We start from the raw sequence: 19,328 nt of genomic DNA, 5'->3' as shown, positions 1-19,328 counted from the left end.
GCTCATCATATTGAAAAAACTGCTCTTCATACAGAATGTCAATAGCGCCTTCTACAGGCATCACACAGAGGACAATATTTCTTCCACATGCAAGGGGAAGGTCTGGTAATAACTTCACACTCCGGGATGAAATGGACACTTCACATATGTGTTTGTATTATACAATATTATCTCAAAACAGAGAGATGTTACAAGATTGCTATGGCTAGCAAATTCACTAGATTCTAATTTCATTGAGAACTGTTAGACAGAACTCAGGGGAAAAGTTTGCCAATCACGACCATAAAACAGCTACTGTAGCTTAGTTGCAGCGCCTCCTAGTGACAAGTTATGGATGAAATCACGGTGGACTACATTAATAACCTTATCGACAGCATGTCAGATCAACATGGTATGTGGAGGATCAATGCAGTGAATGATTAATAAACCGATATGGGTTATAAGTGATATTTTTAATAATTTGATATCTTATTTGTTATTATGTATGTTTTGGTAATATTTAGTTGTATAGGTGGAATATTCAATTATGTTACCACCTCGTATTCTGAGAGTTGTGGTTTGAACGTCACACCAACATGCTCGCCCTTCAGCCGTGGAGTGTTATAATGTGACGATCAGTCTAACTATTCGTTGGTAAAAGAGTAGCCCAAGAGTTGGTTCCTCTAGTTTTACACTGCTGGTCGATAGCGCAAATAATCCCTCTGTGGTTTTGCGAAAGGAAATTCAAAACAAACAAAACAAAACACATCTTTCTACTGGTGTCTGATAAAACTGTTTGCTATTTATTTTATGTTGTGTAAAGAATTTGTCATAATAAAAAAATCACATATGTATATTTGTAATATACACATCTCAGTTTGACAAAACGGAGTAAAGATTTGTAGAGTTGTTTTGAATTTCAAGCAAAACTACTGGTGGGCTACCTGCGCTAGCTGTCCCTAATTTAGCAGAGAAAGTGTAAGAGGGAGGAGCAGCTAGTCATCACCACCCACCGCCGACTCTTGGGCTACTCTTTTACCATCAAATAGTGGGATTGACCTGTAACGTTATTCATCTCTACGGCCGAAAGGGCGAGCATGTGTAGAGAAATGTGTATTCGAACCCACGACCCTCATCTCAAGGATCCATCGCTTTAACCACATGGCCATGCCGGGGTCGTTTATATGTTGTTTAAATAGAAAGCCAAATAATTAGCTGTCTGCACTTGCGCCTACCACAGGTATCAAAACCTGATTTTTACCTCTATAAGATTCTTAGTTTTTATTTGATGTCCTCCAATCTTTGTATTACTTGTACGTTTGTCACAAATTCCGTTTGTCAGCAAAGTTTTTATTTATTGTATCTTGACACAGGATACTTGAGATGGGCAGAACCCAAGTTGCCCATTGTGTAGCTATACGTGTTATTCTTCAGTGTCGCTGTTTTACCAGATTGCAGTGTTATATCAAATTCGTGACAGCCCCCCATCGCACCTTGACAGTAAAGCAGTAATTTTTCGGACTTACAAGGCTAGAATCCACGATTCGACTCCCGCGATGGAGAGTCCAACTTGACTTTGCTCTAAAAACTGACAAATAAAAAATATTCGAGAGAAAAATATTAACTGAGGTCTAACAACGTAAAGCAATTTTATTTAGGTTTCAAATCTTAATTTATTAGTAGTAAAATATGCTACATTTATTCTGCCAAGAGGCTTTTCTTGAAACTTCCTGGCTACATATTTTACAAACATCTGTGTTTAAGTGCCGGCCATGTTAACACTGGTAGGATTAAAGATTTCAAGCACGTCTCGAACCATAACAAGAATTAAATAACAGAAATTTGATATGAGAAACTGGAAGAATGTGTTTTTCTCGTGCTAAAATTTGCTTTGTAAAATGTGCTAAAACAGAGGCTAATACGTTTGTTTGTTTGTTTGTTTTGGAATATCGCACAAAGCTACTGAGGGCTATCTGTGCTAGCTGTCCCTAATTTAGCAGTGTAAGACTGGAGGGAAGGCAGCTAGTCATCACCACCCACCGCCAACTCTTGGGCTACTATTTTACCAACGAATAGTGGGATTGACCGACACATTATAACGACCCCATGGCTGAAAGGGCGAGCATGTTTGGCGCGACCGGGATGTGAACCCGCGACCCTCAGATTAGAGATAATACGACTATTAAATAAAAAAATAGAGTTGTTATAATATAAATATTAGGGAATATACAACATTGTCATAATTCTCATCCAATGCTTGGGGTCTAAATACAATTAGGTAAGTTGTTTCTTTGAGGAATAAGACATACGATTACCGAGCTATTTTATCAAAGGTTAAAACGCCCCCCCCCTTCTTTACTTATAAATCTCCTGACGTAAAGATGCTAAATATAGCTTTTACTATTTCATCTGATTATTTCAATATAAACCTTTACTATAATGCTATTATTTTACAATTTCTTTTATTAAGATGAAAAAGTACTTACATACACTAAAACATGAATATTTTCAGGAAAAGGGTCTGAACTCTTAGTAAAACATTTGTATTTGTTACACTATGAGATTACTTACGCAGAGTTACCGAAAGTAAAACCAAAATTAACAGTAACAATACTTTTACTACTTGCTCAAAAGCAAGTTCATACGTAATGCTGTGTTGTAGTCTACAGAGTGTATAATTATTCTCATGATTCATTGCACACCCACGTTTTACTGACGTCACGACAATGCAAATTGTAACGTTCAGGATCACTTACGTGTCATTTTAGTGTTTACTGACTGACTGACAGACAAAACACTGCTGTATAATGGTGCGAGTCGTTAAAACAGGTGACCAATCCAAGCTGCCTTCAGCCTCCTTACAACGCTAAAATCAGGGGTTCGATTCCCCTCGGTGGACTCAACAGATAACCCGATATCGCTTTGCTAAAAGGAAAACACATACACTTTGGCCTCCTATCGGGGAAAATATCAAAGACTAGCTTGTAATATATATATATATATATGACATTTATTTCTCTTAGTTATTATGTACTTACTTCTCTGATAATGAGGTAAAGTTTTATTATCAACGATCTGTTGGTTTGAAACAGAAAGAGAAGCAGGTAGAAAAATATAAAGTGACTATCCTTCACTCTTCTCTCAAGATACACGAAAAACCGCTTATCTTATTCTATGTTCTTTTATAGTAATCTAATTCTAAGTCGTTTCGTGATCAGAAAAAAATAAGGGTAGCCTAGTGTTAGAGCATTCTGTTTCAATTTCAGGACAGTTACACACAGGATAGCGTAGTAAATCCAGTTATAAAAATAATTAGATGATTAGATAAAACATCCAGACAACAAGAATTATCACTCAAGACTGGATAATTAGATTTTATGTCTTGGGAGACACTACACCAGAAAATGCTAAGACTTGTTCTGGTTTATAGCTGTAAAAAGTAAGAACAAATCACATAACTTTGTGTGTTAAAATATACATAGTAAAAACAGAATTAATCAAATGAATATATTGAGGATAAAACACACCTGAAGAAATATATTTTATTGATAACGTTAGCAAAGTGTCATACGTGAAGAAATACACTTTAATAATGACGTTAAGAGCGTGACATGACAGACGAAATACATTTCAATAACAACATTAACAGTGTGACGTGATTGACGAAATGCATTTTAATAATAACGTTAACAGCGTGACGTGACTGACGAAATACATTTTAATAATAACGTTAACAGTGTGACGTGACTGACGAAATACATTTTAATAATAACGTTAACAGCGTGACGTGACTGACGAAATACATTTTAATAATAACATTAACAGTGTGACGTGACTGACGAAATGCATTTTGATAATAACGTTAACAGCGTGACGTGACTGACGAAATACATTTTAATAATAACGTTAACAGCGTACTTATTTATTATTTTGCAATCGTTATCATTTGTTTGTTTCAAAAATTTGCTCAGAGATACATAAAGGTCAAATGCCCACAGTGATCTAACTGATATACAAAGTAATTAACTACATCTGCGGTCTCTTCTTGGCAGCCCGGCATGGCCAGGTGGTTGAGGCACTCGACTCCGAATCTGATGGTCGCGGGTCCGAATCCCCGTCACATTAAACATGCTCGCCCCTTCAGTAGTGGGGAAGTTATAATGCGGGCACTCACGCTATTCGTTGGTTAAAAAAGTAGCCCAAGAGTTGTCTGTGAGTGGTGATGACTAACTGCCTTCCCTCTAGTCTTACACTTCTAAATTAGGGACGGCTGGCGCAGATAGCCCTCGTGTAGCTTTGCGCGAATTTCAACACAAACTCCTCTTGCCAAAATATTGTTTGATCCAATAAAGAGATTTGACCATCACGTGTCCTCAGTACGAAGCACGTAGTTTTGGAAATGGGTCAGGAACCACAATTCCTCAAATTAACAGTCTGACTGTGCTAACATGTAGTCACGACAACCTTTCTTTTTTCAGTGGAAACCATTCTGTAAAGAATAAGGTATACATAAATTATATATTTTAAACTGGTTCATTTTCGTAATTAAACGTCTATTTTCTGTGACTTCTTTTTACATAGTAAAAAACTAAATATTAACGTTCCGTTTACGTTATAAAAGAAACTGAGTATACAGTATGAACGTATGACATTTAAATGATAGATATATGTACAAAATATAAAGTTTATTTCAGCAGGTATTAGGATGTTTGGGTTTTAACCTTTAGTGAAATCGTTGTGTTCTGGTCGATGAACACGAGCTGCCAAACTGAAAATAAGAAACGCATGCTAATAGTTTAGCACGATTTGTGACATTTTATATTGATTTATTAGGCTATAAAAAAGGTGTTGTTACTAGGAAACCAAAGTAAACGGATTTCACGAATTCAAATAAACGTTCTCAGAAACATTGCTATGTTCTCATCTTCTCTTGTTGTATGAATAGAGATTTTATTTTCTCACTGATACGTGTTTCAAGTGTTTCTGTCATTTTTGCTTTTACAAATGCAATTAAACTTATACTTGCTTTGATCCACCCATTTCATTCGGAAAAATTCAATTATATTTAATTCTTATATATAATATGGTGAGATCCCATCCTTAGTCATATATACATACGAATGGTTTGGTTTGTTCTGAATTTCGCGCAAAGCCACACAAGGGCTACCTGCGCTAGCCGTTCCTAATTCACTGTTGAAAACTAGAAGAAAGTCAACTAGAAAACACCACCCACCGCCAACTCTTGGGCTACTCTATTACCAACGAATAATGAGATGGATCGTCACATTATAACGCCCCATGAGATGTTCAGGGATAGGGCACTCAAGCACGCGCATCGCGAGTCGAGTGACGAAAACGTTTTTACGAAATTATTTCTTATGAGAAAAGGATACAATTTTTTTTCTCAGAATAAACAGGTGAAACATTTATCATATCGTATCCGTTATGGTTCTAATACAACCCAGACGTTTTTAGAACATGTTGCAGACACATGTGTGATAAATGACAGCTGAAGAGAGAAGTGAAACTAGCTTGGTAGAAACTTATAGAAAATATTGTTCTATATAATGACACCAGACATATTTACTGTCTGGTCTCTCCTACTATTTATCTAACAGTTTTTATTTCATGAAAGTGATTCGTTAAAACACAGTAGAAACTGGTTCATATTGTGTTATAAGAAGCAAGATCGAGTCTACAGTATTTCCTCTTTATGAGTTGGGCGTGACGTTGCGGATGTCATGCAGGGTCGCAAATTTGAAGATTAAAGGATCGAGATGCGATATGTCATTAATTAACAACTCCGCTATTCAGTGTCGAAGTTGTCAGTAGGCGGCAAGTGTTCTAACTAATCCTTCTTCTCATCACCAGTTTTAAATGAGGAATGGCCATGTTTGAGATTTAGGGTCACTGATTTGGTCTTTTATTTCGTGCTAAATAATGCCATTCAAGTTAAAAATATCAAATGTGCCTTTTTTTCTTTCTTTCAAGCCTGGCGCTAGACTTATACGTTGCGGGTTCGAATCCCTGTCACCGAATATGTTATAATGTAATTTTCAATCTCTATATTCATCAGTGAAAGAGTATCTCAAAAGTTGGCGGTGAGTAGTAATGATTAGCTGCCTTTTTCTAGTCTGTCACTGTTAAGTTGGGGACAACTAGCGCATACAGCCCTCGTAAAATTTTGCACGAAATTCAAGACAAAGCAAACAATCTCTCTCTCTTCGTCTTAACAAAATTCACACATTGTTAAACTCTCTAAAGTTTTAAAACGGGTCTCTAGCTTTGGTCAAGTATGTTTCGTAGCTAACATTACAGAACAAAGGTGAGCTCTTTCCTTTAAATATCTTTCTGCTAAATGCTGAAGTGTAAATGATTCACATATAAATAATAATCGCCCCTCCTAGTGGCACAGCAGTATGCATGCAAATTCGCACTGCTAGAAACAGGGTTTTGATACCCGTGATGGGCAGAGCACAGATAGCCCATTGTATAGCTTTGGACTTAATTTCAAACCATTAAATAAAACACTGATACGAAGCCTTTCATTGTTTCTTTTACCTCTACCTTTCGTGATTTCTATACTATTTAAAATATATGTATTTTAAGGGTACTGTTTCTCTTTGACCGAGCGGTTGCCACAGCAATCGTATTTGTTGAAAGTTTTAAGATAGGAAAAACAAAATGGTCCTTCGTTTTCTATTATTGACTCTCAGGTATAATGTACCCTAATAATGAACTTACTTAGAGTTAGCAGTAGAACTACACTAAACAATAGAGAGTATAAGTTTCATTACATTATTTATCAGGGATTTCAAAACTGTTCCATCAAATTTAATATTTCTGAAAGGTAACACCTAAACACTAATCGACTAACTAGTTTAAAAAATAGGCTGCTAAGACTTTTATCATCATAATAAACTTCCAGTTAAAGTGTTTGACCATCATTATCAGAATAGCACATTGCAGCTCCGTATTTGACTTCTAAAAGCTTCCAATCTGACGTCACACACACGTGTGACGTATCATCTGCGTTGGCAGTTTGGTCAATTTCTTTTATACCGAGTATATTTTTCGCAAATAAATTCAGATTAAAAGTGTTTTCATTAATTTATTGTCAGCATTTAAAACAACATTATCTCAGATTGTTAAGAAATTAATTGAAAAATGTTCTGGAAACCTACGTGCTTTTTAAAGCGAGTTGCTGATTGGTGAGTTGTATCTGGTAGAGGAAAAAACAAAAAGACCATTTGAGTTTATTTATTGAGGTTTATTACTAGTTTAGATATATATATTTGGTCATTGAAAAATGACAAGGTTGTCATTATCGAACTTCTGATAGTTTTGGTTTGTTATGTCACCTAATGCTTGGTTAGCGTTATTTTGTTTGTATGCTCTCAAGGGCAATGCTACAAAGTCCGGTACACACGATTAATGAAACCCCAAATTTTGCAATAAGACCCCTTAGACTAACCTTCATTAACAACTTTTGAGACTAAGACGGACATGATGTTTGATTTGCTTGTTGTTAAGCGCATAGCAACACAATGGGCTATCTGTGATCTGCCCACAAAGGATATCGAAACCCTATCTCACCCAGTAAGTCTGTAGACTTACCTCTGAGTCAGAGGAGGACAAGCACAAATTAAAATGATCGGGATTCAAAACTTATTGTGCTAACTAAACTACTCACTTCAACTTCCCGCCAGTAGCACAGCGGTATGTCTACGGACTTATACTGTTAGAAACCAGGTTTAGATACCCGTGGTGGGCAGAGAACAGATAGCTCCTTTTTGTAGTTCTGCGTCCAACAACAACTCAGTTTAAAAACGCTACGTTTTTGTTTTTGTAAATGAATCAAAATAATTAACTATTCCATATTTGTGAATATGTCGTTAGGTTTTCTACGAATCAAGAACACGTGACCCAATAACGGAAAATTTACTAATAACAAACCACCAAAAGTAAAACTCTACTACGACATTTGCATAACCTGTTGTAGTTAGAAGGACGCAAGAGTTACTTGGTTGGGAATCAAGAAAAGTTAAAAAAAGGAAAGAGTAAAGAAACTTTTTGAAGGGCACCGGCTTGGTCAGGTGGTTAAGACACTCGACTCGTAAACTGAGAGTCGCGAGTTCGAATCCTCGTCACACAAAACATGGTCGCCCTTTCAGCTGTGGGGGTGTTATAATGTGACGGTTAATCCCATTATTCGTTGGTAAAAGAGTAGCCCAAAAGTTGGCGGTGGGTAGTGATGACTGGCTGCCTTCCCTTTAGTCTTACACTGCCGAATTAGGAACGGCTAGCGCAGATAGCCCTCGTGTAGATTTGCGCGAAATTCAAAACAAACCAAACCAAAACTTTTCGAAGCTAAAGTCATTTGTTCCAAATGCTATCAACAGTGGTATTAGTCCAGTAGTTAGCCACCAGTAACATAATATCTAACCACAGCAGTCTTCTCACGGTTAGTCACCAGTAACATAATATCTAACCACAGTAGTCTTCTCACGGTTAGCCACCAGTAACATAATATCTAACCACAGTAGTCTTCTCACGGTTAGCCACCAGTAACATAATATCTAACCACAGCAGTCTTCTCACGGTTAGCCACCAGTAACATAATATCTAACCACAGAAGTCTTCTCACGGTTAGCCACCAGTAACATAATATCTAACCACAGCAGTCTTCTCACGGTTAGCCACCAGTAACATAATATCTAACCACAGCAGTCTTCTCACGGTTAGCCACCAGTAACATAATATCTAACCACAGAAGTCTTCTCACAGTTAGCCACCAGTAACATAATATCTAACCACAGCAGTCTTCTCACGGTTAGCCACCAGTAACATAATATCTAACCACAGCAGTCTTCTCACGGTTAGCCACCAGTAACATAATATCTAACCACAGCAGTCTTCTCACGGTTAGCCACCAGTAACATAATATCTAACCACAGAAGTCTTCTCACAGTTAGCCACCAGTAACATAATATCTAACCACAGCAGTCTTCTCACGGTTAGCCACCAGTAACATAATATCTAACCACAGCAGTCTTCTCACGGTTAGCCACCAGTAACATAATATCTAACCACAGCAGTCTTCTCACGGTTAGCCACCAGTAACATAATATCTAACCACAGCAGTCTTCTCACGGGGGATCTTTTAGTAGAAGAGAATAAAGGTTTTGCCACTCCATCTCTAGATGGTACTTTTGCCACTCCATCTCTAGATGGTACTCAACAAAAGAGAATTTTTAGCCTAATAGTGAAAATGATGTATAGGAGATTTTTGTCCAACGTTGTATTTACTTGTTTGTAAGACATAAAGTGAAAACTACATTGTATTAATACATATATATGGCTCATTGTTATTCAACATATTTGTTCTTATGTTCCTAAGTGTGCATTCTATAACAAAGTTAGAACATGTGCAACACTTACGGTGCACCCTACCTTTCTTTTGGTTCATATATATTGCTGATTAAAGAAATAATAATAATGCAACAACATCTACTATCTGTTCCAAAATGATGATGAAAACTGTCGCATTTGGAAACAACTACATGATGTTCGCTGTTGAACATAGAGAATTTTATGGATGCAATGAGTTTCCTTTACGAGGTGGGTGTTTGGAAATTCAGTTACAATCCTTAGTGGAAAAGGAGTCCAATCTTGTAAGCTTGTCACAAAAGTGTTTAGGTGGCAGAAGCAACAAATGGTCACATGAACAGTGAGAAGATAAAGAACTTCGTGTTTACCAGATTTATTTTGTCACATTTATTTGGACTCATCACAATTGCTCTCGATATGTCCTCATACAAAATGCAAAACCTAATTCTGCTGTTTAACAACTAATTGATGATAAATCTTAACTTAAGTCAAACATTGTTGCTCTTTCCAGAAAGATACAGATCTTAACAAAATATTTAAACTGGTAGTGTCACTTTAGACCATCTATAGTTGTTTTAAGAGGATCTGCGGTTATCGAAACTAGGTGTATACCAACTGCCAGATGGTATTATTCACATAAGAACGTCTGTTTAAGGATGAATTGCATGACGTATGGTTTTGGGTGTTTTTTTTTTCGTATGTATCTTAGTTCCTTTACGTTTCGAGTAAGTTATATATTCTCACTTTGGATTTTACCTGACAATAAAAATGAGACACCTATTGCGATCTGTTATTATTCGAAACACGCATGCGGACTTATACTGTTAGTATAAGTATTAGGACGCTGTGCTCTAAATGATCCTATAAGACTCAACGGTATCTATGACAAATGATAACAGCACCAGTTTCTGTATCTGGAGATGCTTATAACGCCGTGTTCCGTATCTGATAATGTATCACATGAATTGAAAGTAGTGGACACTTAGTGTACACAATATATGAAACGTGGTATCGTTGTTGTGGTCAGTGACCGAAAGTTAAATGTGAATGCTTTGCATATACAATATGCAAAATATGACGTCTCTAATGTTGAATTTTGAATGAGTCTAAAAACGGTCTTCTGGTTACTATTGTAATTTTCCAGAACCTCTCAGATAAAGAGAACACAGAATATGTATATAAAGGAATTCGAATACTAGAAACAGTTCCAGTGTTATAGAAATGTAAATAATTACCTTTTTTTAAAAAAAAATCTTTTTTTACATTTTATCTCATGTTGATCTAAAATATGTATTTTACTTTTACCAATTAAAAGCTGTGCTCACTCGTATGTTCTTAATTAATTAATTCTTTCTCAACCACAAATGTGAAACTGAAATTTTCATAACACTAAATATATCTAACCGAAGCAAAAACACACACACAAAAACTTAACAATTAAAAACAGGATAAATTTTGGTTTTATGTCTTAGGAGACCAAAGTTTTGTGGATTTCAAGTCATCAAGCACTTGTTTTACCACAGAACTGTCTTTTGTCAGTCTGTTGTATGCAAACTTATTGAGGTTTAAGATTTTGTCCAACGTTGTGTTTACTTGTTTATAAAAAGTTTGCTTGTTTGTTTGTTTTTGGAATTTCGCACAAAGCTACTCGAGGGCTATCTGTGCTAGCCGTCCCTAATTTAGCAGTGTAAGACTAGAGGGAAGGCAGCTAGTCATCACCACCCACCGCCAACTCTTGGGCTACTCTTTTACCCACGAATAGTGGGATTGACCGTCACATTATAACGTCCCCACGGCTGAAAGGGCAAGCATGTTTGTTGCGACCGGGATTCGAACCCGCGACCCTCAGATTACGAGTCGCACGCCTTAACACGCTTTGTCATGCCGGGCCCTTTATAAAAAGAAAACTGGAAATTATCTTTTATTAATATATATATATGTATATGCTTGATCCTTGTTTAAGATATTTGTATGTATAAGTTAAACGAGGAAGAGAGGCAGACATCGTCATGTCCTTGTTAATGTGTTGTAGGAGTGATCTTGTAATAGATCAAACATGTAGTTATGGTCACATTAGTTTCAACGAAAACCTCGCAATGGCTACGACCAGTACCATTTTGAGACACTGCTCAGTTGACATGCTGTTAAATAAGTAAAGCCTACACCATTGTACTGCGTGTCCAAATTATTTAGTTTAGTTTAATTATATCAAAGTGTAAGAACCGAAACAGAAACCTATTTTTTCTCTTACAGGTGCGCACGCTGTTCGTTAGTGGTCTTCCCATGGACGCGAAACCACGAGAGTTGTATCTATTATTTAGAGCGTATAAGGTAAGACTTTGTATAATATGTAATACGTATTTTTGGTCGTTGTTAAGAGCTAAGCCACACAATGGGTTATCTGCGATGTCCTTATCCCGTGTATCGAACCAATATTTGTAGCGTTATAAGTCTCAAGCTTGTCCCGGAGTCGTGACATTGGCATAAAGTACTGACCACGAATTTTTAATAGTAATAAATACAATTTGTTGGCTATTACAAGAAAAAAAAATGCTTTAACATCTTGTTTAAACGTCTTAATCGTTTGCGTAAAACATTATTTCGCAAAATTAATTTAAACTTCCTTTTTTCTCTATTGGAGCTCAAATTATAGTGACTTATAGCAACGTAATCATTTTAAATAGATTAAATTTAAACATCTCTGGGTTCTAATTATTCAGCGTATAAGTAAATATATTTTTACGTTCTAAAGTAAATATATTTGATGAATGATATGTGTGAAGGAGAATTATTATTGTATGTTTCTTCTTAAGGGCTACGAAGGTTCTCTCCTGAAGGTGACTAGTAAAAATGGAAAAACATCGTCGGTGAGTATATGTGGTTTTATATAGTTTACTACATAATAAGTATTCTACATAATAAAAATAGAACAGATAACGCCTTCCAATCTTACTTCACTGCAAACCACAGATCTCTTACAATGGTAACCGTAATGCAGTATTTGTTTGCAGTCAAACATAAAACTACACAATGGGCTATCTGCGCTTTGCTTACCATGGCGTCGAAACCCAGTTTTTAGCGTTGCAAGTCTGCATACATTCCGCTGTGCCATTAGGGGGCAGCTAAGTATTTAGATAATACATACATAAAAACATGTTTTTAATCTAAACAATTTGCGTGATTAAGAGTTGAACCAGTACAGTAGATACAGATCGGACCGACATGTAACTAAGTACTTCTGAAGATATTACGTTTACTACAATAAATAACAAAGGTCTGTGACGGTTTAAATGTCTTAACATTTTTACACATTCTACACTAATTCCTGTTCACTGAATCACGTACAGATTTCTCACAAAACGTCATACGTACCTTTACATAAGTGAATCATTTTCACTGAAATCGGGTTACATTTTGTTATGCTTAAAATGTTGCCAGCCAATGGATGTAGATTTCTCTAGACCAATCGCGACGTGCGTCTTTTCAGTGTTTGTTCTAGAACTCGAGCATAATAAACATGGTAATAAAAAATGTTCATTGTGGTAAGTGAAATAATAACTTGATCTAAGTAAGCTTTTTGTCTTCCCGGTTTGTAAAAAATCCTTACGTGACATAAATAAATAATTTTCTTCCGAAATCTGCGAAGCAAAAATAAGGAAAATCTGTTATTAACAAACCAAAATAGTTTTTTACGAAATTTAGCTTTGCAGACCTGCATTATAGATATCTGATGTAAAAAAACAGGAAGACATTACTGTATCACCCCTTTTACTTATGACAATATACATAATAAAATTGACTTGCTGCCTCCCTAATAGTATTTATCTTTCTGTAAAGCTACATTTGACTGGTTAGTTTGCATACTCGTTATGATATGATTGGTTAGTTTGCATACTCGTTATGATATGATTGGTTAGTTTGCATACTCGTTATGATAAGATAGTGGATTTAAAACTACCGTTATTTAGATTATATATATTTATATATAAACACATAAACTAAAGATTTCTTCTTTCTTCATCAAAGGTGAATTTGAAAGTAGAATTTGTGACGTGTAAGCCTAACGCATTCTTTGATTGGACGTACCCTCTGCTGTTGATTGCAACTTTGCTTATTCAGGGTTCATCATCACAGCTTCGGGCACTAAATCAAAGAAACACTATTAGGCCTGTTATATTGATGACGTGTATATAATATTTAGGGAGTTGTCAGTCAGTTTTATTTCGCCATATAATAGGCTGAACTTAGAATACTATATGGAGATGCAAAACAAACATCGTAAGATGTCATATAAGTTAATAAACGTCTTTACAAATATTCGTATTTTATTCTGAACAACATATTTTGTTTGGAGTTTTAAAAATAGGTGTTTTGTTTTTCAGCCTGTTGGATTTGTAACGTTTAATTCCCGCGCAGGCGCAGAAGCGGCAAAGCAAGATTTACAGGTAAGAAATTTCAATCCTGAACACGTCACAGTACCATAAAATTTAGACGAAAACAAGATAAAGCCATGTTTAAAGCCAAATATATGATTAACACTTACACTGACTTCACTTAGTCATAAAACTATAAACTATATCATACAGTTCCTACATTTTCTATATAATTAAGTTAGTTATCGAACAATGAACTATATCATACAGTTCCAACATTTTCTGTATAATTCAGTTAGTCATAGAACAATGAACAATATCAACAGTTCCAACATTTTCTGTATAATTCAGTTAGTCATCGAACAATGAATTATATCATACAGTATTTATATTTTTTGTGTAATTCAGTTAGTTATCGACAATGAACTATATCATACAGTTCCAACATTTTTTGTATAATTCAGTTAGTCATCGAACAATGAATTATATCATACAGTAATTATATTTTTTGTGTAATTCAGTTAGTTATCGACAATGAACTATATCATACAGTTCCAACATTTTTTGTATAATTCAGTTAGTCATAGAACAATGAACTATATCATACAGTTCCAACATTTTCTGTATAATTCAGTTAGTCATAGAACAATGAACTACATCATACAGTTCTTACATTTTTTGTGTAATTCAGTTAGTTATCGACAATGAACTATATCATACAGTTCCAACATTTTTTGTATAATTCAGTTAGTTATAGAACAATGAACTATATCATACAGTTCCAACATTTTCTGTATAATTCAGTTAGTCATTGAAAATGAACTATATCATACAGTTCCAACATTTTCTGTATAATTCAGTTAGTTATAAAACGATGAACTATATTATACAGTTCAAACAATTTCTGAATAATTCAGTTAGTTATAAAATGATGAATTATATCATACAGTTCCAACATTTTCTGTATAATGTATATAATTCAGTATATCATACAGTTCCAACATTTTCTGTATAATTAGTCATGATGAACTATAGTTATTTTTTTTCTGTATAAAGTTAGTCATGAACTATATCATACAGTTCCAACATTTTCTGTATAATTCAGTCATTTTTTGTATAATTCAGTTAGTCATTGAACTATATCATACAGTTCAAACATTTTTGTGAAATTCAGTTAGTGAACTATATCATACAGTTCCAACTATATAATTTTAGTCATAGAACAATGAACTATATCATACAGTTCCAACATTTTCTGTATAATTCAGTTAGTTATCGAACAATGAACTATATCATACAGTTCCAACATTTTCTGTATAATTCAGTCAGTTATAGAGTTATCATACAGTTCCAACATTTTCTGTATAATTCACTTAGTTATCGAACAATGAACTATATCATACAGTTCCAACATTTTCTGTATAATTCAGTCAGTTATAGAACAATGAACGATATCATACAGTTCCTACATTTTTTTGTATAATTCAGTTAGCCATTGAACAATGAACTATATCGTACAGTTCCAACATTTTTTGTATAATTCAGTTAGTTATTGAACAATGAACTATATCATACAGTTCCAACATTTTCCGTATAATTCAGTCAGTTATAGAACAATGAACGATATCATACAGTTCCTACATTTTTTTGTATAATTCAGTTAGCCATTGAACAATGAACTATATCATACAGTTCCAACATTTTCTGTATAATTCAGTTAGTCATAGAACAATGAACAATATCATACAGTTCCTACATTTTTTGTATAATTCAGTTAGCCATTGAACAATGAACTATATCGTACAGTTCCAACATTTTTTTGTATAATTCAGTTAGTTATAGAATGATGAACTATATCATACAGTTCCAACATTTTCTGTATAATTCAGTTAGTCATAGAATGATGAATTATATCATACAGTACCTAAATTTTCTGTATAATTCACTTAGTTATCGAACAATGAACTATATCATACAGTTCCTACATTTCTGTATAATTCAGTTAGTCATAGAACAATGAACAATATCATACAGTTCCTACATTTTTTTTGTATAATTCAGTTAGCCATTGAACAATGAACTATATCGTACAGTTCCAACATTTTTGTATAATTCAGTTAGTTATAGAACAATGAGCTATATCATACAGTTCCAACATTTTCTGTATAATTCAGTTAGTCATAGAATGATGAATTATATCATACAGTTCCCTAAATTTTCTGTATAATTCACTTAGTTATCGAACAATGAACTATATCATACAGTTCCTACATTTCTGTATAATTCAGTTAGTCATAGAACAATGAACAATATCATACAGTTCCTACATTTTTTTGTATAATTCAGTTAGCCATTGAACAATGAACTATATCGTACAGTTCCAACATTTTTTGTATAATTCAGTTAGTTATAGAACAATGAACTATATCATACAGTTCCAACATTTTCTGTATAATTCAGTTAGTCATAGAATGATGAATTATATCATACAGTACCTAAATTTTCTGTATAATTCACTTAGTTATCGAACAATGAACTATATCATACAGTTCCTACATTTCTGTATAATTCAGTTAGTCATAGAACAATGAACAATATCATACAGTTCCTACATTTTTTTGTATAATTCAGTTAGCCATTGAACAATGAACTATATCGTACAGTTCCAACATTTTTTGTATAATTCAGTTAGTTATAGAACAATGAACTATATCATACAGTTCCAACATTTTCTGTATAATTCAGTTAGTCATAGAATGATGAATTATATCATACAGTACCTAAATTTTCTGTATAATTCACTTAGTTATCGAACAATGAACTATATCATACAGTTCCTACATTTCTGTATAATTCAGTTAGTCATAGAACAATGAACAATATCATACAGTTCCTACATTTTTTGTATAATTCAGTTAGCCATTGAACAACGAACTATATCGTACAGTTCCAACATTTTTTGTATAATTCAGTTAATTATAGAACAATGAACTATATCATACAGTTCCAACATTTTCTGTATAATTCTGTTAGTTTAACGAGTTTTTTTTAAAGAAGATGGGTGTTTAGAAATCTGTAACGACCAAACGATATTTTATTTTGGATATAAAATCAATTAAAAATATCCATGTTTATAGATTGAATAACCAGGTGTAGCATTAGTGCATTAGAAACACTGTAAAATACACATGTTTATTGAACTGTGTGTTTGTATATATTAATTATTATTCAACATTTCAGTAGTAAATTTAGAAATAAAAGTAGTTCAATCTTTATTTATTGTTTTCATGTCTGTTTCTCTGGGATCACATCTGACGTTGATTTTGTCACTTGAACTTTTTTACAGCAAGGAATTCGATTTGATCCCGACCTTCCTCAGACGATTCGACTAGAATTTGCAAAAAGCAATACGAAGGTTAGCAAACCGAAACAGCAGTCGCCGCCTGCAGCTGCTACCTACCCAACCTTACTACACCCCGTAACAGGACGTAAGTGCACTTAGAAAATAGAAACATAATAGTTTGTTTCTTTTTTAATTTCTCGCAAAGCTACACGAGGGATGTATGCACTAAATGTCCCTAATTTAGTAGCGTAAGACTAGAGGGAAGGCAGCTAGTCGTCACCACCCACCGCCAACTTTTGGAATACTCTATTAGCAACGAAAAGTGGGACTGATCGTCACATTACAACGCCCTCACAGCTAAAAGGGCGAGCATGTTTGGTGCAATGGGGATTCGAACCCGGGACCTCAGACTACGAATTCAGCGCCCTAACCACCTTGACCATGTCGGGCTGAGAAAGAGAAATCCTGACATGCTCAGACAACTTCATATCAAACCATCACAAAATCTCTTTGAAATCTTTAATACATAAAACGAATCCCCAGATCGGATAGCATTAGGTCTTCAAACTTGCAATGCTAAAATCCGAGATTCGGTTTCCCGCAAAGCAGATCGCTCAATGCGGTCTTGTTCCGAAACGAACATAAAATAATAAGAAAATAAAATTATCAAAGAGCGTTTGATACAGTTTAATGGATATAAATATATCGACTTGTGAAAAGTGTGCATGCTATTATTTTGTTGAAAAGTCATATTGGACTATCTGCTGCGTTTACTGAAAGGAATCGAACCTATAATTGTAGCTTTTAAATTCGTAGATTTACTGCTGTCCCACCGGGGGACTGTCTGCAAAGAAGTATTATCCATTCTAACTTCTAATAATGTTAAGAACACAATTTTAATATATTATTACCAGTAATTACAGTTCTGGCGGATGTGTTGCATAACGTTGTGATTTACAACATAACATATTAACAGTCACGACCACTAAAAAATAAGTTTTGAGTTTTCCAGCTAATTATCTTTTAATTTTAAAGATCCTTCATTAAACATATTAATTATAGCGGCATCTGTTGACAGCATAGGAAAGTGTTTCGTTTGCTCTTTCAGATTACAAACTCAGTACGCGGTCGTTATTTCAAATATCATAATAGAATATAGTTTCAACTGAATGTGTGTTTTTCCTTATAGCAAAGCCACATCAGGCTATCTGCTGAGCCCACCGAGGGGGATCGAACACCTGATTTTAGCGTCGTAAATCCGTAGACTTACCGCTGTACTAGCGGGAAGCAGTTGCAATTGAAAGACGTCGTTAATATAATTGTTAGTCTAACAGTAACTACATAGTGTTGTTATGTTCTTATATCAACTAGTTTATTCTTAGTTTGATGGTTAAAAATTAATTAACCACTTCGTTGATATGATGGTTATTCTGAATTTGCGCAGAGTGAACTAAAAATGAAGCACACCGTGTCATCCATCCACATTTAGAAAGATTTTCTACCTGAACTCCAACTTATAGAAACAATAGTTTTATCTACAACACTACCTTATAACGACATGTCATCACATATATCTTCTATCTATATCTCTAGCACCACGAAACTAACAGTCAATCTGACTTACATAAGTCTACTATCTGCAACACTACCTTATAATGACATGTCATCACATATATCTTCTATCTATATCTCTAGCACCACGAAACTAACAGTCAATCTGACTTACATAAGTCTACTATCTGCAACACTACCTTATAATGACATGTCATCACATATATCTTCTATCTATATCTCTAGCACCACGAAACTAACAGTCAATCTGACTTACATAAGTCTACTATCTACAACACTACCTTATAACGACATGTCATCACATATATCTTCTATCTATATCTCTAGCACCACGAAACTAACAGTCAATCTGACTTACATAAGTCTACTATCTGCAACACTAGCTTATAACGACATGTCATCACATATATCTTCTATCTATATCTCTAGCACCACGAAACTAACAATTGTTATATATCATAAATTCTTCAACCTATGTCTCTAATGGAATAAACTTTGTTCCCACTATTCAGATTTATCTGTTAGTCTTTGCTTTGAAAAGTATGTCCACCTGTACCGATCGTTTGAGTGTTCCCATTTGTAAAGCTTCTCTAAACAACGGAAGTTGTGAAGCAGAAGAAGGGTCACCATGGTGATAGTGATACTTGTCTTCCTGTATCTCCAATCTACAA

General features: G+C 34.6%; 1 protein-coding gene across 5 annotated transcripts in view; it reads left to right on the top strand.

The window, feature by feature from the left end:
- The window catches only part of LOC143231885 (RNA-binding protein, mRNA-processing factor 2a-like), a 442,935-nt gene that overhangs the window by 411,833 nt on the left and 11,774 nt on the right, over nucleotides 1–19,328 (top strand). For all 5 annotated transcript variants that reach the window (XM_076466661.1, XM_076466657.1, XM_076466658.1 and 2 more), the window contains exons 2-5: nucleotides 11,623–11,700; nucleotides 12,183–12,236; nucleotides 13,752–13,814; nucleotides 17,089–17,230. In XM_076466661.1, coding sequence (XP_076322776.1) covers nucleotides 11,623–11,700; nucleotides 12,183–12,236; nucleotides 13,752–13,814; nucleotides 17,089–17,230 — 337 coding nt within the window. The remainder of the gene's footprint in view (nucleotides 1–11,622; nucleotides 11,701–12,182; nucleotides 12,237–13,751; nucleotides 13,815–17,088; nucleotides 17,231–19,328) is intronic.

Source organism: Tachypleus tridentatus, chromosome 11, assembly GCF_004210375.1.
Source record: "Tachypleus tridentatus isolate NWPU-2018 chromosome 11, ASM421037v1, whole genome shotgun sequence".
Classification (NCBI taxonomy): Eukaryota; Metazoa; Arthropoda; class Merostomata; order Xiphosura; family Limulidae; genus Tachypleus; species Tachypleus tridentatus.
The sequence above is the reverse complement of the archived record's forward strand: the minus strand, read 5'-3'. Positions and strand labels throughout refer to the sequence as shown.